The sequence below is a fragment of the Ambystoma mexicanum genome, chromosome 6q, assembly GCF_040938575.1.
Source record: "Ambystoma mexicanum isolate Mex_15411 chromosome 6q, UKY_AmexF1_1, whole genome shotgun sequence".
In the NCBI taxonomy this organism is placed as follows: Eukaryota; Metazoa; Chordata; class Amphibia; order Caudata; family Ambystomatidae; genus Ambystoma; species Ambystoma mexicanum.
The window spans coordinates 1466596133-1466621792 of NC_090937.1; the positions used below are offsets into that span (position 1 = coordinate 1466596133).

The 25660-nt window shown below is 49.8% G+C and overlaps 1 protein-coding gene across 1 annotated transcript in view; it reads right to left on the reverse strand.

Moving 5' to 3' along the window:
- Positions 1-25660, reverse strand: part of POLR1A (RNA polymerase I subunit A) — a 1786762-nt gene that overhangs the window by 246123 nt on the left and 1514979 nt on the right. The window contains exon 29 of the mRNA XM_069632173.1: positions 10948-11067. Coding sequence (XP_069488274.1) covers positions 10948-11067 — 120 coding nt within the window. The remainder of the gene's footprint in view (positions 1-10947; positions 11068-25660) is intronic.

Sequence of the window (25660 nt, forward strand, 5' to 3'; positions counted from 1 at the left end):
CTTGGTTAGTTGTTTTGTGGCTTCCTTGAGGACCCAGGTAATGGTCTTGTGTAGTGTCTTTACTGCCAGCATTTCCAATGAGTCAGGTGGGTCAAATGTTGAGTCGTGGTTGTCGTCCGTATATAATGAAGAATGGGCTTTGTTCCAAATTGGTGTGGATAGAGTTGTTGTATGCATACTCTGCGAACCATAGTAGGTCCCTCCAGGAGTCCTCAGTTTGTTGCAGCATACATCTAATATACTGTTCCAGAGTTTGATTTGTTCGTTCGGTCTGAACATCGGTCTGGGGGTGATGGCTTGTGGATAAACGAAGCTCAATCTTAGCGAGTTTGCAGCACCTTTTCCAGAATGTGGAAACAAACTAGCTTCCCCGGTCAGATAGTAATACTGATGGAAAACCATGTAACCAGACTACTTGTTCCAGAAACACTGTGGCTAGAGCGGAGCAGTTGGAAGACCTTTCAGAGGAATGAAATGGGCCATTGTGGAGAATAAGTCTACAATGACTAAGATGGTGTTATACCCGTTGCAGGAAGGGATATCCGTGATAAAGTCCAACGACCGAGTGTGCCATGGAGCGAGTGGTACCATCAGAGAACGGAGGAGACCTGCAGGGCTTCGTTTTTGAGATTTGTTCTGCACGCAAACACCACAGGTTGCGATAAACCAGGCCCCATCTCTCTGCCAGGTTGGCCACCAGTAGTTCTTTTTTATCTTGGCCAAGGTCTTGGTTATTCCCGGATGTCCTTCCACTAACGAATCGTGGTAGCTTGTGATAATCTGGTTCTGTCGTTCTTTTTCTGGAATGTAGAGCCGACCTTGATAGAATGCCAGATTGTCACAACGGTGTATTTTTCTCCTTTTGCCGTCCATTCCTGTTGTGCTTTTTGATCCATAAGATGTTGGAGGACGGATTTTAAGTCATCCAAGGCGGAAGCCGCAGTAATTGTGCCTAGGATCCTTCCTTTTGGGATGATTGCCACTGGGTCTGGTGCAGAGAAAGCATCGTCATCCTTGCTCATTCGGGACAGGGCGTCTGCTTTCACATTGCATACTCTGGGTCTGTAGGTGATGGTGACATCATATTCAGCAACAAAACAAAAAAAAAACAACAAAGTTGGTGCGAGGACTGATCTTTGGCGGTTTACAGGTATTGAAGGTTACGGTAATCCGTGATTACGGTGACTGTGTGTCTAGCTCCCAAAAGGTAGTGTCTCCAGGCTTTAAATGCTGCCTTGATGGCTAGCAATTCTTTGTCAGTAATTGCATAATTTAATTTGGGGGCGGTGAACTTGCGTGACCAGAACGCCACAGGGCGTAACTGTCCGGTATCTGGATCCCACTGTGATAGAACTGCTCCAATGGCTATCTTGAAGGCTTCGGTTTCGACTATATATGGAAGTTCAGGTCGAGGATGTAGCAAAATTGGCGCTGAAGTGAATGCTTGTTTCAATTTAAGGAAGGCTTCCTCTGCCTCTGCAGACCAATGGAACATTTGTTTTTCCGCAACAAAGTGGTGATTGGGTGGACGATCTGAGAAAATTCTGGGATGAATCGGCGGAAAAAATTAGCGAATCCGAGCATGCTCTGAATTCCTTTTACGGATGTTGGTGAGGGCCAGTTGAGAATAGCATCCACTTTGCGTGTGTCCATGCGCACACCTTTGCGAATGAGAACAAATCCAAGGAATTCAACTTCTGTTACGTGGAAGAAGCATTTTTCTAATTTGGCGCATAACCGATGTTGCCAGAGTTTCTCCAGGACTGCTCGGAAGTGGATGACATGATCTTCTTTTGTAGCTGAGTAAATTAAGATATTGTCTATGTATACCAGTGCACAGACATCTAATAGCTCACGGAGGACGTCATTCATGAAGAAATGGAACGCCGCGGTAGGCATTACAGAGCCCAAAGGGCATAACCTGGTACTCAAAAAGACCATATTTTGTGCGGAAAGCCGTCTTCTACTCATCCCCATTTTTAACTCTTACTAGGTGATGAGCCCCTCGGAGGTCCAGTTTTGTGTAAATGCGGGCGCCCTTGACCTGATCTAGGAGTTCCGGGATAAGTGGCAATGGGTATCGTTTTTTTACCGTGATCTGGTTGAGTGATCTGTAGTCAATAGAAGTTCTTAAGTCTCCCTCCTTTTTCGGCACAAAAAAGAGGGGCGAGGCTGCAGGTGACTTGGACGGGCGAATGAAGCCATTTGCCAGGTATTGATCTAGGCATGTCTTTAAGTGCTGATTCTCCTGTTTAGTTAGAGCATAAATCTGGCTGCAGGGAACCTGAGCTCCGGGTAGGAGATCTATCTGGCAGTTGTAAGGCCTGTGTAGGGGTAGAGTGTTCGCCTGCTCCTTCTGGAACACATCCATGTAGTCCATGTATTCGGGTGGTAGAGTTCTGGTTAAACCCAGCATGATCCCATCTTTGGGTTTTGGTATTGTTGGGCGTTTTGATGGGGTTCCTTTACCATAACATGTGTTGGCACAGTCTTGGGAGAAGGTCAGAACTTGTGTGCGCCAATCAATCTTGGGATTATGGGTCTCCAGCCAGGGCATCTCCAGGATCAGTTGGAACTGGGGGGCGCTGATGAGATCGAAGGTGAGGTCCTCCCGGTGGCTGCCCTGACATAGAAGGGTGACTTTCTCAGTGTAGTGCGTCACGGGGCCTGAGGACAGCTGAGATCCATTAACTGCTGTGACATTTTCCGATGTCTGCTTCTGTCGAAGAGGAAGGCCTATCCGATTTACCAGGTCTTGGTCGATGTAATTAACCACAGCTCCACTGTCTATGTACGCCTCCAAGGCATGTAGCTTTGACGGTTGTTTGTGGTTGACCAAGATCATGGGAATGACTAAGTGTGAGGTCTGTAAAGGGTCCTTCTCACTGCTCGACAAGTGGACCCCTACGCTTGCCGGGCGCTGGAGTTTTCCGAATCAGTTTTTTTTCAACTTTGTCCGTTGCTCCGACCGTTCTTCTAGGTGGTTTCAGTGGGCATTCTCGGAGGAAGTGGCCGGCCTTACCGCAATACAAACAAAGCTGCTGTTGCCTCCTTTTCTCTCTTTCTGCCTTGGTGAGTGACTCCGCAAGACCCCAATCTGCATGGGTTCAGACAGGTCGTGTTGTTTGGTTGGAGCCTACCGAGGCCGCACATAGACTGATCGCCATTCTGATTTAGCTCTATCAATTCTGCAGTCCTGCAACCTATGGTCTAGTTGCACTGTTAAGTCAATGTATTCTGCACATCCTTCGGGAGGATTTACTACCTGGGCTAATACATCCTTTAGTTCTCCTCACAAACCCCGATAGAAAGCGTAGTGTTCTTCCCCTCTGGCCAGTTGGTTTCGGTTATGAGGCGATTGAAGGTGGCAATATATGTTAACAAGTCCTGGTTCCTCTGCCCAAGTGACAACAGCTCGTTGTCCAGAGCCTGACCTCAAGTGTGTCGAGCGAACAGCTTCTCCAGTTCAATTGGAAACCCACAAAGTCACGAAGCAAGGGATCATCCCAGTTCACCAAAGGTATTGCCTAATCAGCTGCACTACCCCCCCCAGGTATGAAAGCACAAACGCTACTCTTGACTGTTTGTTGGGGAATTCTTTTGGTCTACACAAGAAATGCAGGCAACATCGGTTCATAAAGACGGCGTATTTACTGGGATCGCCAGAAAAACACGCTCGGGAGGAGCCAGAGGACCCGCCCCAGGAAGGACAACTTGTATTGATGTGGAATGTGAGGCTGTACAGGAAGGTGCAGACCCGGGTAGTGGGGCCTGGCCAGCCTGTGTCTGGAGCAGCTGCCTTGCTAGATCGTCTGTATGCTCTCCTCAGAGCATTTGTGTCTTGAGGCATGTACTTCAGCCCGTAGGTCCCCAAGCAATTGGGCCAATTGGTCAGTTTCTGGCATTTCCATTACATCCAGGCAGAGATTCGTAGGAGGCTTTAGGTTCTGTTATGCTTACCTTGTCTCTGCGGGGGCATCGGGGCACAGTTGTATCCCTCACAGGGGTGAAATGCGTCCTAGAGATGTGCTTGCCGTGGACAACAGTGACCGCGGTAGGAGTTTCTCAGGGTCACGCACCTGCGTGAATACAAAGTGGAGTGATGCTAGCTGTGACCTTGAGCCCCTTCCGTCCCTCCCCAGGATTGTACCCCCGATAGGTGCACTGTCCCAGTTGGCTCACCTTTTAGCAGAGTCTGTGGGCATTCCGTCCTGCTACTTCTGGCAGGGGCACTTAATGGCCAAGGATCGAGTTCCGAGTCCAGTCCAGCTGCGACTACCCGGTTCTTTTGGTAAGTGGTATTCTTAATCTTGTCCAGCTTCTTTTGCATGTTGGTTTTCAGCCTTTCCTTGCTTGTCTTTGTATTGTTCGTCTTCCGTTATCTTTCGTTTACTTTGTTCCTCAACAAGTGTCTGTTCTGTGTGTTATTGTCCGTACCTTCTGTGATCCTGTTCTTGCTCTTTCCCCCGTGTAGGTGATAGAAACGGGGCCCTGGAGCTGCTGAGCACGAATGCTGTAACCGGAGCGATAAGGAACTGGATCCGTGGTTGCAGGCAACAGGTGAGTTGTATTGTAGCGTAGCATGCTCTTAAATGTGGTGCGCTCCCTGTTGTTGCGATGCGCTATCCTTGTCTTGTCTTCTGTTGCAGCGACCAGACTCGCTGAAGAAGAATGCCGTAGAGAGATGACAGAGTGGAGCGTCGGATTCCTGGGGGAGTATTTCTCTGCAGGTCCATGCGTCGGTAAGCATCACGTTGCTTATGAATGCAAGTTAACGCAAAGCACTGGCTCTGATGTTGGGGCGGTTTATATAGCTGAGCTCCTTGGCCACGCCCATTAGCCTGTTCTGTCTGCCACGCCCAGCCACACCTAGTCCCTGGCATGTGAAGCTGGGCCATAAAGGCCACACCCAGCACCTCGCAAATAAGAGGCCTGGAAAATAAGTGGTCCAATGGAATACTGCAACCCAATGTCAATTCCCCACATCAGTCTGGTGCCTGAGGCGCCAAGAAAAAGTCCGTCCAGGCCCCCTGTGTCTGTGTGTTCTGAAGGGGCACAAATGAGTCATTCCTCAGTATGGTCCTATGGCACCCACCATCCGGGGTATCTGTGTACATGACCCAGGGTATGTGGTCGTGACAGTTATCCATGCACCTTTACTGGCCCAAGATGTGGGTGCAAGTAGAAAGCCATTGCAGGAGTTGTGCCACTTGCCAGATCTCTGGATAAAGTGCTGCAACAATACAGACTCCATTGGTGCCGCTCCCTCTTGTGGGAGTGCCTGTAACGCTCACCTGGCTCCCACGGAGGCGCTGGTCTGGTCTGGGTTGCTGTGGCCTCTTCAAACGTGATGCGCAGAATTCGGACCACCGATTGAACAGGACCCCCAAATCTTGCTTGTCCGGCCGGTAGGAATATCCTTCTGCAGATGAGAAAGGGGATTAACTGTCTGCTGAATAATGTGCTTGCTCCCCCCTTTCCCCCTTTGTTCTCCTCTGACTTCCTCCAAAACCCCTGGTTTAAGCTCACCTTATGGTTTGGAAGGATGAACTCTCCATCCTGCTTCTGGTGCAGGGGCACGCGTTCGTCCAGTTACTTCACTGGTTTTCAGAATGGCGCTGGCAAATCCACTTGACTTTACTGAGCGATACGCCGTAAGTATGAAGATGCAAAAGTTCAAGTGTGTGCCTCCTTTTATGTTGTCTTTTTCTGTCCTTTATTTCAGGTGCAGAACAAAGGCGATGCGTTGAGGGGTTAAATTGCCGGGGTAAAATCAGGTGAGTTAGTGATGAGGGCGACCCCTCTAAATGTCTTTATAATTCCCCAGTAATGACTTTTGCCCTTTCCCCATAGGGGCCGGGGTGCGGTACCTGCCAGAGATGTGGCGCGGACCCGAGATGTGGAATGGCTCACCAAGAATAGCCGGTAAGTAATATGGCTGAAAATCCTGCTTTCCTCTTGTGTTCCCTTGCTCACCTTTTGTCTCTTCTTCTCTCCCTTAGGTGCGGTGCAGAGATGTGGCGACCGGCACTGAGAGCCGCGATGGAGCCGGGTGGCCTCTCGGGATCAGGTGAGTGAAGCGCGGCGCTGCAGCGAGCAACGCAGTGCTTTTAAATGGAAGTCTTCCTTCAGGAATGCTGGCGTGAAGATTCCGGATGCAGGTAAGAAGGTTGAAATAGTTCTTGGTTTTCACCTTTCTCTTCTCTTATTCCCTTACAGGTGTTCCAGGTTCGAGGCGGGCGTGGCTGGATTCCAGGTGCAGGAGCAGACACGGTGAGCGTTCAGCTGCTGGGATGCAGAACAACGCGAAGCACGTGTGGCTGTCCGGGTGTTGCCTTGGAATAAGTTCCAGGTGAGTATTCTTCCACAGCCCCACCCAAGTAACAAAATAGTTCCTTCAGAAAAATAGTCCCTCCTAAGCCTCATTTGGCTTGGTTCTTCATGCAGCATGGTCTGCTTCAGGTAAGTGCACCAAACACTTCCCCTTATGAGCCTGGCGCCTATGGCGCCAGGACTGATGTCCAACATGATGCCTGCTCCCGGGGGTGCTGGGCCTGGCGCTCCGGGGGTAGGCATCATGACAGCGCCATTTGAGAGGGCAGGGATTGACATTGTTTGTCCCCTTGACCCTCAGGCATCCTCTGGCAATAGATTTATCTTGGTGCTGGTCGACCATGCCACCAGATATCCTGAAGCCATCCCATTGAAGACAGTGACTGCCAAGTCTTCCCTAAAGATGTTTTCTCGGACAGAGGCAGCAACTTTATGTCCAATTATATGCAAAACATGTGGAAAGAATGTGGGGTCACTTATACATTTTCATCAGCTTATCATCCACAGACAAATGGCTTAGTTGAGAGGTTTAATAGAACTCTCAAGAGCACTATTGTGGTTCTGGAAGAACCACAAAGGAGAAAATGGGATCTCCTGTTACCATGCCTACTCTTTGCTAACCGAGAGGCACCTCAAGAGGGGGATGACTTCAGACTCTTTGAGCTTCTTTTTGGTAACCCTGTAAGGGGACCACTGGCCATAGTCAAGGAAGGGTGGGAGCTCCCCACTCCTCCTATAACTACCAATGTAGCAGACTATGTGATGGGGTTAAGGAAGAGGATGGTCCTCCTGATGGCTCTGGCCAGTGACAAGTTGAAGACTGGTCAGGCATTGGTCAAACATTGGTATGACCTCAAAGCTTCACTTGTACACTTTACCCCAGGTCAAGAAGTCCTGATCATGAACCATATAAGGCCTCGAGCCCTACAGGATAACTGGCCAGGCCCTTACACAGCTGTGGAGCAGCTGGGTGAGGTTAACTATTTGGTGGACCTTAGAAGACCTGGACAGGCTCCAAAAGTGTTTCACATAAATAGAATGAAGACTTTCATCCCTAGGGTTGAAACAGCTGCATTGGTACTGGCATCATATATGGAAGAGGAGGAATCAGAACCTCTCCCTGACTTATTCCAGAATGGTTCCTTAGATGGTTCCATTGAGGGTGTAGAAGTGGCCCCTCACCTGACTTCTGACCAACAAGGGGAAGTAAGAACTTTGCTGAGGCAGTTCTCCTCTTTGTTCACGCTAATTCCAGGTTTGACACTTTGGTACAAACATGAGATTGACACTGGAGATAGTGTACCTACCAAAAGTAGGAATACAGAATGTCAGATAAGGTGATATCCTACATCAAGGTTGAGGTAAAAAAGATGTTGCATCTGTGAGTGATTGCGCATTCCAGCAGCCCCTGGTCCAGTCCTGTGGTTTTAGTGCCAAAAGCTGGTACCTCAGAACTTAGGTTCTGTGTGGATTATAGGGCTCTGAATGCCGTCAACAGGACAGACGCTCACCCCCTACCTATAATTGATGAGCTGGTGGAAATCTTGGGTCCCATCAAGTACATCAGCACAGTTGAACTCACTGCAGTTTATTGGCAAATAGCCCTAGCAGAACATGCAGAGGAGAAGACAGCATTCCAACTCCAGAAGGCCTTTACTAGTTCAGAGTAATGCCCTTTGCGTTGAAAAATGCACCTGCCACTTTTCAGAGGCTTCTGAACCATGTTTTGGGATGGATGATATAGCAGTCCTCAGTGCCACCTCGGAGGAACATGTGTAGCACCTTAGAATTGTGTTACAGCCTCTTCAGAAGGCCCATTTAACCATGAAGGCCTGCAAGTGCCAGATTGGTCAAGGATCGGTGGTCTACCTTGGGCATGAAGTAGGTGGAGGGAGGATTCAGCCTCTACAGAGTACAAACAGTACAAGACTGGCCTACCTCCACTACACAAACACAGGTGAGAGCCTTCTTAGGACTCACTGGGTACTATCAAAATTTCATGGCAGACATAGCTGCCCCTCTGACTCCGGTCCGATAGCACAGCGAGTAGAGCGGTTGGTTTGACATATGTGCAGAGCCTGCTGATGCAGGTTTGAATCCCAGCAGGGCCAAACTCAGCCTTTCATCCTTCCGAGGTCGATAAATGAGCACCACACACCGTGGGTAATAATAAGCAGCGCTCAGATGCTTGAGGGTTCGTAGCACTATATAAATGGTAAATTATTATTATTATCGCCCTCAGCACTCCAAAGAAGCCTAAAATGTTCTCATGGTCTGAGGAGTGTGAGAAGGCCTTAAATGGCTTAAATGTCTCCCTGTGCCAGGCCCTTGCCCTCAGCGTCCCTGACTACAAACGTGCTTTTATTGTGCAGACAGATGCTTCTGACACTGGGATAGGTGCTGTACTATCACAGATAGATGAGAAAGGCAAGGAACACCCGATTGGATTAGTTAGTTGCCATCTTAAGGACAGAGAGCTCAGTTGGTCCATAGTAGAGAAAGATTGTTTCTCTGTCGTATGGGCCCTAAGGAAGCTGAGGCCCTACCTCTATGGGACCCACTTCACTGTGCAGACAGACCATGAGCCCCTAAAGTGGCCGAAGAACATGAAGGGAGAGAGTCCAAAGTTGCTCAGGTGGCCCATAAACCTGCAAGGGTTTGACTTCAACATTGAGCACGGGTCAGGTGTCCAACATAGCAATGCTGATGGGTTATCCAGAATGTTTAACCAACCTGAACATGAGGCCTTACCAGGGGTGGATTAGTTCCACCTGTCCTTAGACTGGGTGGGGCAAGTTTTAGGAAAGATTTCATTTATGTGCAATTTTCAATCCAATTTTGGGACCCCCCCCCCAAACTTTTTGCTTTGTTTGGCTTTCCTATCCTGACTTTTTCTAGTGGAGCCCAGCCTTCAGCTGAACTCCCCCTGGGCTTTTGCTCACTTGTTACGGGGAAACTGACACATCCTTCCGACTGTCACTACTAGGAAACTATGTTTCCCCTAGTCTTCCACTATCTTGCAATTCCTTGGTAACTTTTTAACAGTGCACAATGTACCTTCCAGTACCATGCGTTGGGTTCCTTTTTTGTTTTATGGCCCTAGACACCCTCTAAGGATTTTTTGGTGATTGTAAGAGTGTGCGAGAGACGAACTGGTGGCAGCAGTTACTTTTTATAGTGTTTTACTTCTTTTTACTTAATCACACCGCGTTTACGGCGTTTGGTTCAAGACTGTTGCCAGGTCCAAAAATGGCCAAGCCACAAAGCCCTTTGTTCTGTCCCATGGTCATTTTGTCACTTGCCTTCCCCCAGCGCGAGTAACCTGGGCTTTCCTTTTTGGGAATACAGCCTCCTGTGAAAACCGATCTCTTTCGCAGGCTTCTGCCTGTCACGTGTGTGTGCCCAGGAATTTGGTTTGGGACTGTCTGGCCCCAATCCATACTACTGGTGCCAGGATGTCTGGAGTGCCTGAATGACTGAGGCCACCGTGGAACCTGAATGGTCCATGACTGGGATGCCTGCAAGAAAGCAGATCTTCGATTGGAAGTCCTCGATTTTGGCACAAAGATAATCTTGGATAGGAGAAGGGGTTCTGCATCCATTCCAGGTCGATCACCTGAGTTCTCACCGAACTACAGAAATAGCCAAGTCTCCTGCATGAAGAAATGGACTCGTGAAACTGCCAGAGATGCTTTGGAAAGTTTTGGCACCCTTCGCCCTCTGCTGTCCCTTCGGACCCCTTCTTCTTTTTCAATCAAGAAGGCCTGCCAAGGCGCTTTGCCCTTTTGGAGTAGTCGAAACAAGTACTCTCGGCGCCCCCTGCTTACTCACCGAACGAGCCCCTTCGGAAGTGTTCCTGGGCCATCCAGTGAACTGTCCAGCTCTACCTCAGGGTATTCCACAGAAACCCTGCTGTCTCGAGTGCAAACCCGGAACATGGGACATCACTTTCTTGTGGTCCTGTGCATTCTCCCGCCAAGTTTCACGGGCGTGGCTCCTCTGGGTCCCAAATTAGAAGAGCGCGTAACGCTGCCCGCATCTGTGATACCAGCATCACTACTCGCTGTAGATCCCTTGCTGGTCTGCTCTCATATGCCCTGAAGCCTGCTGCAGCGGAATGGTCTTCATGCCTCCTTCGGAAGCTGAGAAAAGGCAACTGTCCCGTAACGGACGATCGTTCTCCCCTAACTCTAGAGGGATTGCTGTGTAGAACTCACAGGGACGGACTCTACTCTGGGAGAAGTGACGAGATCATTGAATCCTCACAATATATATACATGGAGCATTGGAAATGTAGTTGGTGTGGTCCACTTTTAGTTTGGGCCGGGAAGATATCTCAGGCGCAACACCTTTGTCTTGGAAGCGTAACGCAGAGCAGCACAGGTTCGAATCCCGGTCCCATGCTTAGAGACTGGTCTCCATTATTAAATGCATTATACAAGATTAATTCAGTAGTGATTATGTCATTTTGTCATATTTGTACTGTAACATGGTCTTAAAGAAGCGCCCTAGAAGTTGGAAACTTATTGACTGAGTGCTAATGAACAGTTACACAGAACAATTTGGTTTTGTGCCTTCAGTAACAGTTGTGAAATTACCAGAAAATTGATTTACCTCATCATCTTGCTTTTCTCTTCTTTTTGCCTCTGTGGCATCATCGTCACCCTCATCTGCTTCTCCGTCAACAATCCGTACTTCCTCATCGTGCTCCACTTCATCGTCATCGTCTTGAGGCTAATGAACAATGAAACTTAAATGTTAATGACATTTCCAGTCCACTATTGTAGAAACATCCATCCAACTTCATAATGATTTGATGCAACATACCACAGAATAATGAAATTCAGGCTGGTGTTCAGAATAACCCAAAAATGCCAATGATTCCCAGTTAAATGTATTGCATGAACATGTTTCTGTGACATTTTCATTTTGGAAATTCTGAAATGAATGAATGTTACTATTTAGCGGTTCAACAAGCCAAAATGGCTGTGTGTGTCTCGTGATGGCTGCACCTATATATTTAGAACACAAATGTGGACTTACCATCACCATTGTGGGAAATGGCAGTTCGGTCTAATTTCAGAATAGTTTCAGGATACAGGCATTAACCCCAATATCTAACTGCTGTGCCACAAACCTCTGCTCAAAACATTGGCTAATTATACCCCATGAAGGGAAATGCCAGTGAAGAAGGACCGAACAAAATGAATGAACACTTACAGACTATGCTAAGAGCACAGTCCTAGAAGAACATGTGAGCTGAAATGACAACTGCTGAGCGGGAATACATGCAAGACTAGTGGCTAAAGTACCTAATAAGCCCCACACTACTACTAAACCAGCTGTGATCCCAATCAAAGGTGAAATGGTCACAACCTGAATGGATACCGCCCTCGCCTCTTTTGGTAATCTGGGCCGAGGGCAGGCTATACACTACAGAAGGGGTGTGCACTGATACAGAAGCAACAAGAACTTTTCACCAAAAAACTACAATGATTCCAGAATACTGCAGCAAGACTGCTCCTGAGATTAAATAGAAGAGACCCCATCAACCCAGCCCTTAGAGGTCTACACTGACGACCAATAAAGAAACTCATCAAATTCAAAGCCCTCTTCATTGCCCATAAATCAATGCACAGAAAAGGAGCCGGTTTTATCCAAACAAAAATCACCAGATACCAGCCAAGGAGAGATTTAAGATCCATCACCAATCTCCAAAGACACTACAAAAAAAGAACATTTGGAGGAACTGCCTTTTCCTATCTGATAGCCAAACTATGGAACTCGATCCCTAAGGAAATAAGAACGCCAAAAGACCAACTTACTTTCAGAGAAAGTTTAAAAACCTGGCTTTTCAACTCGCCGAGGTAAACACTGATCAACCATTTAACAACCACTCCGTGAATGGACTGTCCAACCTACACAATCCCTGCATTTACAAACCAAAAACCGGAAAACTGGGGATACATTTAGAATGGAAAACAATAACATAACTACAAATAACCAGGGATCACCCAAAATCCACTAGCCACTTTTTCTCTCCCACACAGCCCACACTCCTTACACGATCAGAAGGCTAGTGAATTAAGCCACCAAAACACGGAGGCCGCACATCAATCTAACCAAGGTACAAACCAACCACGTCAGACAACAAGCAAATAAAACATTGGAGGCCGCCCTTCAAGACACAAAAAGCACAGTGCACAAAACAAAGCACATCCAAAAAGCTCACACGCACAGACGCAAGTTGCTCATGGTTCAGCACGCATCAACAGATGACCACATCTATCCTATCCCTCTCTTTTCCTCACTAACCAAACATACCCACCTTTTCCTTACAGATCCATGTTATTGCCTGGAGACCGTGAAAATGGCAGCGGTGTGCAGTATAAATCAACTTAACATAACACTAAGATTTCCTGTGAAAGGAATGATTTTAAAAAGATCACGTGAAATGGGGGACTTTTCCTAGGGAGGTCCTAAAATAATGATCTTTGGAGAACTAAGTAGAGATGTCCTGGAGAAGAGGGGAGCCGAAGACAAAGCAAGCAGCAAAGCAAGAAGCAGGAATCTGAAATACTACATGGTGTACCCAGCAATTTTTAGAGTGGTTCTGTGTGGCCAGACCCACTCTTTTTTTTTCTCAAATAAGTTGTATTAAAATTTTCAATCAGATTACATGAACAAAAAGCCCTCCCCCGACGACCTCTCCTTCTCCCCTCCTCCCTACCCTTCCTCCGGTGATCCAATAGCACACCAGTTTGTGACCATGCGTTGTGAACCAGATTGAACTGCTATATGAAGTCATCGACCTATTTCCTTGGGTCAATCGCTCCGTAGGTCCCTCTATGACTGTTCTTCACAGATCAGACTCGTCCTGCGGTCTAATTATGCCAAAAAGTAGTATGGCCTTGGGCACCATGCTCAGCGGGCCCCCTCTTTCAGGTATGGCAGTAAGTTGGACCAATCTGAGACAAACCGCATGTGGTTCCCCTGGATAGTGTAGGTGAGCCATTTCAGGGCTACATATAACTAGATTTTAGCAATCCATTCATGCTCGTGGAGGTTCTTTTGATTTCCATTTACGGGCCAAGACCGAAGCTGCCGACATCATCATCATCATCATCAAGTAAAGTTTATGGTCTGCCCTTGTTGCGAGGGTTACTAGGACCCCATTTAAACCCACCAAGTCCAGTCCTCTGTTCTGGCCTACCTTGATTCCCAAGACCTGGGTAACCGCCCGCTGTACCAGTAGCCAGAAGTGGTCAATTTTTGGACATTCCCACCAAATGTGAGCCCAGGTACCCTCTGCTCCGCACCCCCTCCAACATAGCCTTGACGTATTGGTGAATATTTTATTTAGCCTGAAGGGGTGAAATGCCACTGAAGCATTAGTTTCAGCCACATCTCCCGAATCTGAATTGACCTCGCAAGTTTGGGGATCTACTACCATAGCTTTTCCCAGGCCGGCTCTCCTATCTCTGTCCCCGTATCACCCTCCTATTTCTTCATGTAGGTTCTGCTTGCCAGGGCTTCTCCTTGCTTAATGCGTTTATAAATGGAAGCCAGCACCCCTTTGTCCCCCGCATCCGTGTCTAGATACTTCTCAAAAGAAATAAGGGGACAGGACCCCGCTTGCTTGACCATCAGATGTGAAAGCCAGTGCCTCATCTGGAGATAGGAAAACCTCTGTTTCTCGCCTATACCAAAATCCTTTTTACACTGCTCAAAGTGTTTACCCTTGGCTCCGATAAACATGTCTTGAAGCATCTTGCATCCCCCTTGATGCAAGGGGTTAAAAGCCGACGCTCGAGTGTATGCTGGGGGAACTGCGGGTTGCCGTGCAAGGGCGTGGAGGGGTAGGGGTAGGAAGTGATCTGCGCCCTTTTTACCGCTTGGTCCCAAGCCTCTCCTGTTGTCGCGGTTATTACACTACAGTACCTCTGCAGGCACAGTATCCCCTCCAAGGTTCCACCCACCACCGCTCTGTCCATCGGCCTCCAGACTTTCTCCCTATCATCCCTTTGCCAATCCCTGATAACATAAATCTGAGCCGCCAAGTAATATACCCTGAAGTCCGGCTCCCCCATGCAGCCAGGGGCTGGCTGAGCCTTCATTAGTGAAGCCGCCACCCTTGGGCGTTTCTGGTTCTAGACAAACCGGTTGGTTATTCTCTGGACGGCTCTGAAGAAGGACGCAGGGATTGGTATTGGGAGGGCCGAAAAATAGTAGATCAGCTGAGGTAAAATCGCCATCTTTAAAGTTTTAACGCGTCCCAGCCAAGATATCGCTAGGGGCCCCCAGTCAACCATTTTGGTTTTGAGCTTCTGAAGGAGAGGGGGATAATTTGCTTTGTAAAGATCCTCTACCATTTTGGTTAGATGTATTCCCAAATATTTTAAAGAGTTGCCGACCCATCTATACTTATACTCCCTCCTAAGATCTTGCTCTGTGCTGTCCGATAATGAAAGAGAGAGGACCTTGGATTTGTGCGTATTCATTTTTAACCCTGTCACCCGGCCAAACCGGTCCAGCTCCCTAGCCAGCGCACGCAAAGAAGAGTCAGGATGAGTCAATGACAAGATCATGTCGTCCGCAAAGGCTGCTACCTTGTGGACGTGGCCACCAAGCGGTATTCCCTCTATATCCCCGGCTGCCCTTACTGCAGCTAGAAATGGTTCCAAGTGGAGAGCATAAAGAAGGGGTGACATTGGACAGCCCTGTTTTGTGCCCCTTCCTACCAGGATGGGGGCTGAGATTTGGCCATTAATTGCTAGTCGAATAACTGGATTTTGGTAATTAGCCCTAATTCGGTTGATGTAACCGGGACCGAAGCCCATCTTGGCCATGGCGGCAAAAAGGAAGGGCTGGTATTTTCCTTTTCTGGTTCTTTTCAACAAGGTGGGCCATTTCTTACATTGTCAGATGTTTTCCTGTCGCTAATAAAGCCCCACTGGTCCGTGTGGATTAATTTGGGGAGGATTGTGTCCAAGCGGTTTGCTATTACTTTGGTGTGAATTTTTGCATCCATGTTAATAAAAGCTATAGGTCGAGATGGCACTAGAGCGCGACCAAGATGGATTTAAATAAATCTTTTAAAATAACGCGTCCAGGGGACCATCAGAACCCCCCAGAAACAGGGCGGTCATCCCTGAATCAGGCGCATTGACCTTGTTGCTCGGCAGTGGCGGTGGAATCTCCCGCGACCGCCTGGCCGACTTGGGGCCTGTAAGGAGCGGGCCCATCGGAGCAGCTCTCCGAGGTGGCATCCAGAGAGAGGCGGCGAGTCAGAGTGGTGTGTGAGTGCTGGCCGTGCTGCGAGAGGCGGCACCCAGAGTCCGGGCCGCAGGGGTCCGTGGCGACCCTGGCCCCCCACCCCAACGGGAGGCGCGGCCGCCGCGAAGCCGCCCAGCGGAACCCCACGCGGGATCGGGGGTGGATCCGGCGGCGGATGGCCCCCTGCAGCGGCCCGCATTGAAGAGGCCCCGCGGGGCAATCCAGCTGGCGTACTTCAGCGTGGCGCGCGGAACTGCAGATTCCGGAACACTGCGATCGAGGGCCCGCCCCTCAGCCTTCCTCCGACCTCCAGACTCGCCCAGCAGCGTGGGGACCCAAGCATTGTGGTGGAGAAGCGGCAGTGGCAGCTGCCACATCAGGTGAGCCAGCCCTCCCTCCTACAAACTCCAAAAGAGGGCACAAGGAGCTTTGGGCACTGGGCAGTCCATAACAGTACAGCCTGGGTCCACTATCAGGGGGCTCCCCCCCATCCTGATCGCACAGGCCCCACAGCGGGGGAATCAACGGGGGCTGCACAAGGCCCACCCAAACTTTGGGGGCCACAATCATATGCCAGGCGACCGACACCCAGCAAACCCCCACCCGAACAGGACACAAGGCAGCTACCAAAGGAAACAACTCCCCTGCGGCCACAGAACAACACAGGGTGGCAGGCTCCCGCCGAACAACGAAGCCCCCCCCGCTGTAACTACCCCTCTCAGGGACACGCTGCACGGCTAGAGAACCTCTGGCGTACCCGCAAACCGCGACTACCATCAGTTACCATCTGGAGGCGAAAGAAATAAGTAGGAAACTCACGGACAGTGCACCACACTCAGTCTGGGAATAACAAAGCCGCCAAGATGGGGAAATCGGATAAATCGCAAAGGAAGCTGACATTCGAACCAGGAGCCATAGTTAAAACCCCAAAGGCGATAGATCGGCTGGAGAGCCCAGAGGGGTCCATACCTCCAGACGACGACCCCGCTCCAACTTCTGACATCAGAGAGATCCTCCTTGAATTAAAGGCCGGCATTGGCAATATCGACAGTAAACTTGATTCCCTATCGACAAAAGTCGACCAGCTACAACATTGCTTGGATAAGCATGGAGACAGACTAGACACCGCAGAACAACGAATCTCCAACATCGAAGATAACACGGCCTCCATGTCCACCAAGGTGACAACATTGGAAGCCCAAATGAAAGCCGTCATGGCTAAAAATGAGGAACTCGAAGGACGATCCCGCCAGAACAACATTAGGATCCTAGGGATGAGAGAGCAACAAAACACGAGGAAAATGGAAGACTTTGTAGAGACCTTATGCAAAGAGCTATTTGGCAGCCCCGCGCTATCCAACATATTTGTAGTGGAAAGAGCCCACAGGGTCCCGACCAGCCGACCAGTCCCGGGACAGCTCGTCGCCCAATAAGAGCTAAACTACTCAACTTCAAGGACCGAGACACAATCCTCTGTCTTGCAAGGGAGAAAGGGAATCTATATCACGACGGAGATGACATCCAGTTCTTCCCCGATTTCTCCCGGTCAGTCCAAGTGCTACGCAGAACTTTCACCGGAGTGAAACGTCGGCTACAGAACAACAAACTGCTATATTCCATGCTATATCCTGCCAAGTTGCGAATCCAACACAATGGTAAATCTCAATACTTTAACACACCCGAAGAGGCAAATCTATTCCTTGACAAGCTGGGGTGCAAACAAGCCACCGTCACTCTAAGACCCCAAAGGAGAGATCGGGCTGAAAGAGATCCGCCGTGATACCCACTCCTGCTCATCTTAAGGCCACCTGACATCAATCAAAAGAACCCCTGGACTCCATAACTATGTTGAATTTCAAAGTGCGCCCAACCTTGGAAGTTCCCTAGCGCCAAAAGCGCAGCTCAATTATGTTTCGGGAAACTGGGTGGGGAAATTTGATGGGCAAGTTGGGGGTTGCCCGTGACTGGGAGGGAATCTGTTTAATGTTATGGAAGTGTGCCTACCTGGGATCCGCTCCCCCTCACCTGCACCCAAGGCCACCCAGTGGATGCACTCAAACCAGACCTCGACCAGGAAAGCAGAAACCTGGACACAATACCGCAGCAATCTGGCCTGACACAATTAACCGTCACCTTGCCCCAAAGGTAACCAAACAGTTTATCACCAACAACATTCAAGTTAGCCACCTGGAACATTAAGGGGGGAAACAATCCGATCAAAACGAGAAAGTTGACACAGTACCTCCGGAGGCACAAAGTAGGCATTGCTCTGATTCGGGAAACCCACCTCCTCCCTGGAACAGAGAACCGCTGTGCCCGAGATTGGGGCTGTCATAGATACTTCGCCTCATACTCCTGATACGCTCGAGGGGTGGTAATACTAATACACAGATCCCTAAAATTCAGCCTACTCTCAGTCCAAAATGACGAGGAGGGGGAGGACGCTCCTGGTACATGCGATCCTGGAAAACACAGAATTCATCATTATAAACTCATATGGGACAAGCACAGGCGGATACAACAACTTCGACTGTGTAATGACGCACCTGGGAGAAGCGAGGTCCGCAACAATCATATGGGTAGGCGACATGAATACTGCATTAGACCCACACTGGGTCAGATCCCACTCGCCGTCAACAACCGTTCCTAAAGCAGCCCTCCAATTGCTCGAAATCTGCGAAGCATTCGACCTGGTAGACATCTGGAGACTCCAACACAGCGAGACTCCTTCCACTCCTGGGTTCACAAGACCAGCTCCCGCATTGACTATATAATGGTCTCAGCACACAGCCAAGTCCAATGGTTGGACAGCCAAATTCTGCCCAGATCTTTGTCGGACCACTCGGCAGTCACTGTCGTATGCGCCCCACCAGATCAATCAGTGGTGAAAAGACACTGGAGATTCAAACCCGGATCCCTACAGGACCAGGTGTTCGCTGACAAACTCCGCACGGAGATCATCTCCTTCCTCGAACTCATCTAAGGCTCAGTGACATCCGCCGGCACCCTGTGGGAATCCTTAAAATGTTATGTCAGAGGGATCTGCTTAACCAAAGAAGAGGGTATCCGCAAGCTCATAAGACGCGAGCTGGCCTCAAGTGAGACCCGACTAAAGGAGCTTGAGCACTTGCAGACCACAACACCGGAACCACACGTGCTAACATCACTGAAGGAAAAGCTAGACAAGTTCAGGGCGACAGCGGACCGTGAACTAAAATTTCTATCACATGGCCATCGCATCCGCCAATATGGAGAAGGGCAGAAACCGGGTGCCCTCCTCGCAAGATTGATAGCAGCAGACCGGAAGCCAACACAGATAGAGAAAATCAGAAACCCTCAGGGCACCTTAGAACATACAGACAAGGAAATAGCCGAAATATTCCGTGCCTTCTATCAAAACTTGTACAAGGCCGATTTCTCCACCACTGAAGAGGAGCTAAAGCAATACCTGGCAGATATAGAACTATACTCGGTGGACGCCCCTAAACTTACCCATCACACTAGAGAAAATCCTCCAGGCCATCAAAGACCTACCATGCACCAAAGCACCCGGCCCTGATGGGCTAATTGGCGAGTTCTATAAATCATTTACACCAATCCTCGCCCCACTCCTTCTACAGGTTTTTGAGGAAGCAATAGAGACCGGTTCACTACCCCGACCTTGCGCGAGGTAAATGTGATCCTTCTACACAAAGCCAATAAACCCCCCCCGAAGAGAGCGGCTCGTACAGACCAATCTCACTGATCAACCTTGACAATAAAATATTAGCCAAGATCTTGGCCTCCAGACTCATTCCCCTGATGCCCGCACTGGTACTCACAGACCAGGCCGGATTTGTACCAGGCCGCAATACAACATTTGGCATCAGACGCATGTTTGGAGTAATGGAAGCACTAGATCCTTCACAACAAGCGGTGGCGGTCCTCCTAGATGCCGAAAAGGCTTTTGACTCCATAGAATGGCCCTTTCTCTTTGAGGTCCTTCAACGGATGGGTCTCGGCAAACGATTCATCCAGCTAACCGCTCACCTGTACAACCAACCCAAATCACACATAACTCTGGGAAAGATCAGATCATCAGCAATCGACCTCCAGCGGGGAACCAGGCAAGGGTGCCCCTTATCCGCTTCTGCTCTTCGCGCTGGTAATGGAGCCCCTCGCCTCTGATCTCCGGGCCAGACACATGCACAGAGGCCTCACCTTCGGTCCCCACAAATTAATAATTTTCCTATATGCCGATGACATCGCTCTTTACATACAAGACCCGGCGACCAACTTGAAGCCAGTAATTTGTGACACAATCAAATTCGGCAACTTCTCTGGCCTAAAGATCAACCACAGCAAGTGCATTATATTCCCGCTAACCCCAGAGACCCAAGAATTCCCAGACGATTTCGGCTTCAAATGGGAACACAAAAACGTTCGGTACCTAGGCATCCAAATGGCCAGGGACCACCAATCCCTCTTTGAAGACAACTACGGTAAAGTAATTCAAATACTGCAGGGGAAGATTGATAGATGGATTTGACTACCACTCACCCTCTGGGGACGAGTGTCGATAGTGAAAATGGTAATACTCCCCAAACTCCTCTATCTCTTTGTAAATCTCCCCCTATTGGTGCCCCAGTAACATCTCCACCGACTACGTAGCCTAGTCCTAGAACTTTTATGGGCGGGCAAACCAGCCAGAATCGCATATAAGTCACTAATCCAACCAGTAAAAAAGGGCAGCATGGCACTCCCCGACTTTGAGCATTATTATTGGGCGGCCCAAGCCCAATTCCTGGGCCACTGGTCCGCCACGCACCTAGTACGGCCCCATGTCCAACTAGAGCGAGCTCTCGCATCCCCTTACCTGCTCAGAGGTAAGGGGAACCAAACACACACTCCACACAACACTCTAAACACAGTCCTCTCCACCATAGCAATATGGAAAAAATTTGCGCAAAAATGTGACATTCAGACCAGGTTCTCCCCTCTCCTACCGATAAAATTAATTCCTGGAATTCCCCTAACTACAGCGAAAGTCTATCTAAACTCGGCCGACACACTAGAATTAAAAACCATGAGAGACCTCTTCCTCGAGGGGAACTTCCTCACTCCACAACAGGCTTAAGCATGCGGAGCTACCACTGCCCTCGATATTTTTCCGCCTTACACGCTCCCTCCAAGCTATACAACACTCGTTCCCCCAACAGCCCGCAACATGGCAGCTGCTGCACGGGGTCATTCAGTCACAGGGGGAGGCTAAATTAGTGTCTATGCTATATAAATCACTGCTAACGCAATCATCCCCGAACCCGATAACAGCCAAGGTGAGATGGGAAAAGGCCCTCCAGGTGGTAATCCCAGACGAAGAATGGGAATATATCCTTGCACAAACCCAGAAGGTATTGCTAAACACAAGATATAAACTGATACACCTGAAATTCATCCACCAAGCGTACCCCCGTCAGAATCCATCACTACCACCCCGCAACTCCCCCGACACGCAGTCGCTGTGGCGCGCCATCAGAGGACTTTCTCCACCTCGCATGGTCCTGTCCAGCCATTCAACAATTCTGGGTAACAATACTCGAAAAGACCGCCACAATCATAAGCACACCCATAGAACCCGACCCCAAGATCACACTTTAACTTTTAACTTTATTAAGCTTCTACCCCTACACGCACGGCCCCCGACATCTGGGGCCCATACATCGCCTACCTGCTGTCCACCAAGAACAGTGACTCTTCGAGGGAAGCATCCCCAGAACCATACCAAAATAACCCAGACACTTTGGCCAGCCAGCGATCGACATCGAACTGATAATAACTATTAAACTCATGCACAGTTGCGTCCTCAGGGACCGGGGTGATGAGCGGGATGCGGTATACGAGGCACATGTTACTTTCATGTTTCTTTAAGTTGTAATCTACTTGATTTATGTATAATCAGTTGAATATACCAAAAATAAAGGTTTTAAACAATACATTAAAGCTATAGGTCGGTAGGACCCACACTTGGTCGGGTCTTTACCCTTCTTAGGAATTAGGATCACTTTGGCTTCGTCCATGGTTTTAGGGAGGACCTTCGTGGACCCTATGGAATTAAACAATTTAGTAAGGAAGGGGATTAAGACTTCTTTGTGAACTTTATAGAATTCGGGTACAAACCCGTCTGGGCCAGGCGCTTTGTTGGAGGGTAAGTTGGTAATTACCCTTCTAACTTCATCCGAGGTTATCTCGCCTTCTAGTAACTCCCTGTCTTCTGACGAGACCTGATCCAGGTCTATCATGTTTAGATATGCCTCCTGCTCAGGGAGAGGCGGGTTATCAGAACTATAAAGGCCAGCATAAAATTAGCAAAATGTGCTCTCTATTTCTGGATTGTTGGTGTATACTTGCCCTACCTCCCCCTCAATTTTCAAAATGGTTTTGTCTCCTATCTCCTTCCTTAGCAATCTGGCAAGAAGATAATCGGATTTATTTGCTTTGGTATAATATCTTTGATGCAGCCATAGGAGATTACGGTTGGTTGCTCTTGTCTGTATAAGATTCAACTGCCCTCTCACTGCCCTATATTCCCTTTTAATGGCGGCTGACTGTTTATAGCCCATCTGAGCCACGATTCCTTTGAGATTGGCTTCCAGTTGTTGCTCCTCTAGCCTCAACTCCCATTCCCTTCTGGCCTTAATAGCTATAATGCTCCCCCTAATTGTTGCCTTGAGGGCATCCCACCAAATTTGCGGGGTCGTGTCCTCACAATTTTTGTGTTTAGCGAACTCTGCCATTTCCCCCCCTCTAGCTCCTTGCCAAGAATATGATCCTTGAAAAGCGAGACCGGGTATCTCCACTTCATAGACCGAGGGTGTCCCCGTGATCTAGCTATCGATATGGTAAGTGGAGCATGATCCGCAAGGGTAATTGCATCTATATCCAGGTCTATAGCTCTCCCTACCAATGGTTTTGATAGCCATACATAGTTGATACGTGAATGTACCCTGTGTGCGTGCGAGTAAAAAGTGTAACCCTCTTTGTTTCCATGGAGTTCCCACCATGCATCAACTAAGGCCAAGTCCTGCATCTTTTTTACCAGATCTCCAGAGGGTCTCCCTTGTGTAGCCCATGTAGCCGAGCTCCTATCCTTTGAGGAGTCCCATGCCAAATTAAAGTCTCCCTTTAGCAGAATGTTAGCCCTGGCAAATTTCCCTAGGCGGGTGAGAGCGTTTTGAATGAAGGGATCCTGAGCCTGATTTGGTGCATAGAGGGTCGCCACCATAAAGGATCTGCCCTTCACTCGAGAAGGATCGCTATGTACCTCCCCTAGTTGTCTTTCTGCATTCCAGTGATGGGCAGGTCTAGACCATCCTTCAGAGCGATCAGAACCCCCCCCCCCCAACCTTTATGCTTGCTTGTGTGGCCTGAGCCAATCTCGAGTACTCCCGGAATTTTATCCTCTACGTATCTCTAGAGTTAACATGGGTCTCCTGTAGTGTTACTATATGGGGGGATTTCCCTCCTCAGGAACCTCTCTACCGTTTTCCTTTTGACCTGTGAGTGAAGTCAGTTTACATTTAATGAAAGTAATTGCAACGAGCCCGTGTTGGACATGCGAATGGATTATAGTTTACTTTTAACCTCAGTAGGAACCAACCCCCACACCTCCCCTGGCCTGGGGGCCGCATCCTGTCTGGCACCCAACTGGATGAAAGTCTGGCTTGGGACTCTTGGATCTCCCCTCCCTTCCTCCACCGCACCCCCTCCCCCTCAACCACCCCCTTCCAGGCAAATCTGACTGGCACAAGACCTCCTCGTAATACAAAGACAAGAGCCGGACCCTATAAGTAACCCAGAACCGCCCCACGTAGGATTTCCCGATCCCATTCCAAGACTCTTGCCCCCCCCTCCCTGCTACCCATAACAACCCCTACTGAACCACCTGAAATATAACACACATCATCGTTGGCGAGCATCCTCCCCGGGCTCAGCCTTAGACCTCAAAGACTTTTCAATGCCTCCGGGAGCGTTGGTGGACCCCCTAGCCACATCCGAAGGGGCCCACATCCGCATTGTTGCCAATATTCCTGGGTGCTGTTCCCTGTTCCCTCTTCCTCGCTCTCTTAGGCCTGACCGTAGACCATTCCCATGGTTTTCACACACTCGGGTGAGTCTCCCCTCCCGCAGGGGGCCCCGAGGGCTGCTCCTCCATGCCCAGCAGGGGCAGCCCTTAGTCGCAGGTTGCAATCTTGTGGTGAGAGCCCTGCCAGGCGAAGGTGAGGCCGAACGGGTGGGACCATCTGTAGCGGATTTGTTGTGAGCTTAAGTAGGACAATACAGGACCCATTCGCCTCCTTTTGATTAGAGTCATCTGGGCCAAATCTTGATACAGGAAGATTTCGTGGCCTGTATAGGTGATGTGAGTGGCCTTTCTAGCATTTTCCAAAACTTTTTCTTTTGTAGCGTAGCTGTGGAAGGCCACCAGAACATCTCTCGGCCTCGCACCAGGTTCTGGTCTGCGCGCGCCCACCCTGTGGATTCTGTCAAATTGCATCCAAGTCTTCAGCCTGTAAGTTGAGATTTTGTGTTGCAGCGGCTAACATTTCCAGGAGATTGTCGACTTTCCTTGCATCCTCTGTCAGCTCCTGGATGGCCCTCTCATTAGTGTCAACTCTCTCCTCCATTTTGTTGATATCCCTTTTAATTTCTCTTAGTCCTTCTGCCAAGTCTTCTCGCAGCTTGTCCATCTGCTTCTGCCCTGCAGCTGTGATCTCGTTGACCAATTTGCCCATGAATTGTGTGAGCATTGCCTGGGACACTGGCCGGTCTTGTTCCTCCTGGCAGGAGGGTGCGGCTTGTTCATAAGTCCAGTCTCCGGTCTCTTAGCCCTCTGTTGTAACGGGTTCTTTTGCCCAGATCTTCGTGAGCGGGCCTTCCATCCCCTTCTAGGAGCTCTTCGGGTGGGCCGGCGTGTCCTTGCCTCTATTCCTTGACATTTTCAGCTGCCTCTCTTATATATGCTGGTGGTTGACCTTTGGAGGAGCGGCTTATCTGCCAGCGTGACTTGAGGGATGTCGAATTGGGGGTTTTGCCGCGGCAGGGGGCCTATAGGGGACTGGAGGCGTTGATGTAGTGACACTCAGACTGCTGTGGTGCAGATCCACTGACGGACCCTTGCCGCCTCTAGGTCTAAAAATTCCGGTAAGAGGTCTGGTGTGCTGTCCCACTGGTGCTGCACCTGCGGCCCCCAACACTGGGACCGCTTAGCCTTCCGCCACCTCCGAAAGCCGCCGAGTCCCGATGGTTGATGTCCTCTGTGGGGCGCACTGGAGAGTGAGGCTTGTCCAGGGGGGACCCTGGGGATAGTAAAAAGATATGCTGTGGAGGCCCTGGGGGGGGGGTGCATCCCAACCCTGCGCAGTCTTGTTCGTGTGCCTGATCCTTTCGTGGGTTCGCCGGGCCGAGAGGATTCCCCCACCCCTGCCCCCACCCAGATAAAGGAGATGGGGTGGGCTACAGCGTCTCTCCTTAGCGGGGGGATGGTTGCGCGAGACGGGAACCAAGTGCTCCCACCGTCTTACGTTCCCTTCTGAGTAAATGGCGCACATCACGCCACGCCGTTGTTCCTGGGCCTGATGTGGCTGATCTCCCCACACCGAAGGGTCTCCACCTCGCCAAGGCGGCCCCCCAATGCGGGCGGGGAGGGCCAAGCCAGCGCACAAGCACCTCCCCCAGCCCTCCCACAATGGCCACCATACCTCTGCTCCCTGGAAGCCCCCGGGGGATGCCGGCTCACCTTGCTGTTACTGGGGGTGGTGAGGCACCCCCCCCCTCTGCCCCTCTTCACCAGCCTGGCCGGGCTCGCTTGATGTGTTCCCTGCGGGGCTCTGATCTCCGCCATCGGGAGGTTATCGCAGGAAACTCGCGTCAGACCCGCTGCCCACACAAACTGCTTGACACATGGGCCGTCTGCGGAAAGCCACTGCGTGCAGCGCTGGGTCGAAATGCTGGTCCTCGCCGCCGCACCTCGGAGGGCCACTCCGCTCGCCTTTGTTATCTTTGTTGTCCTGCT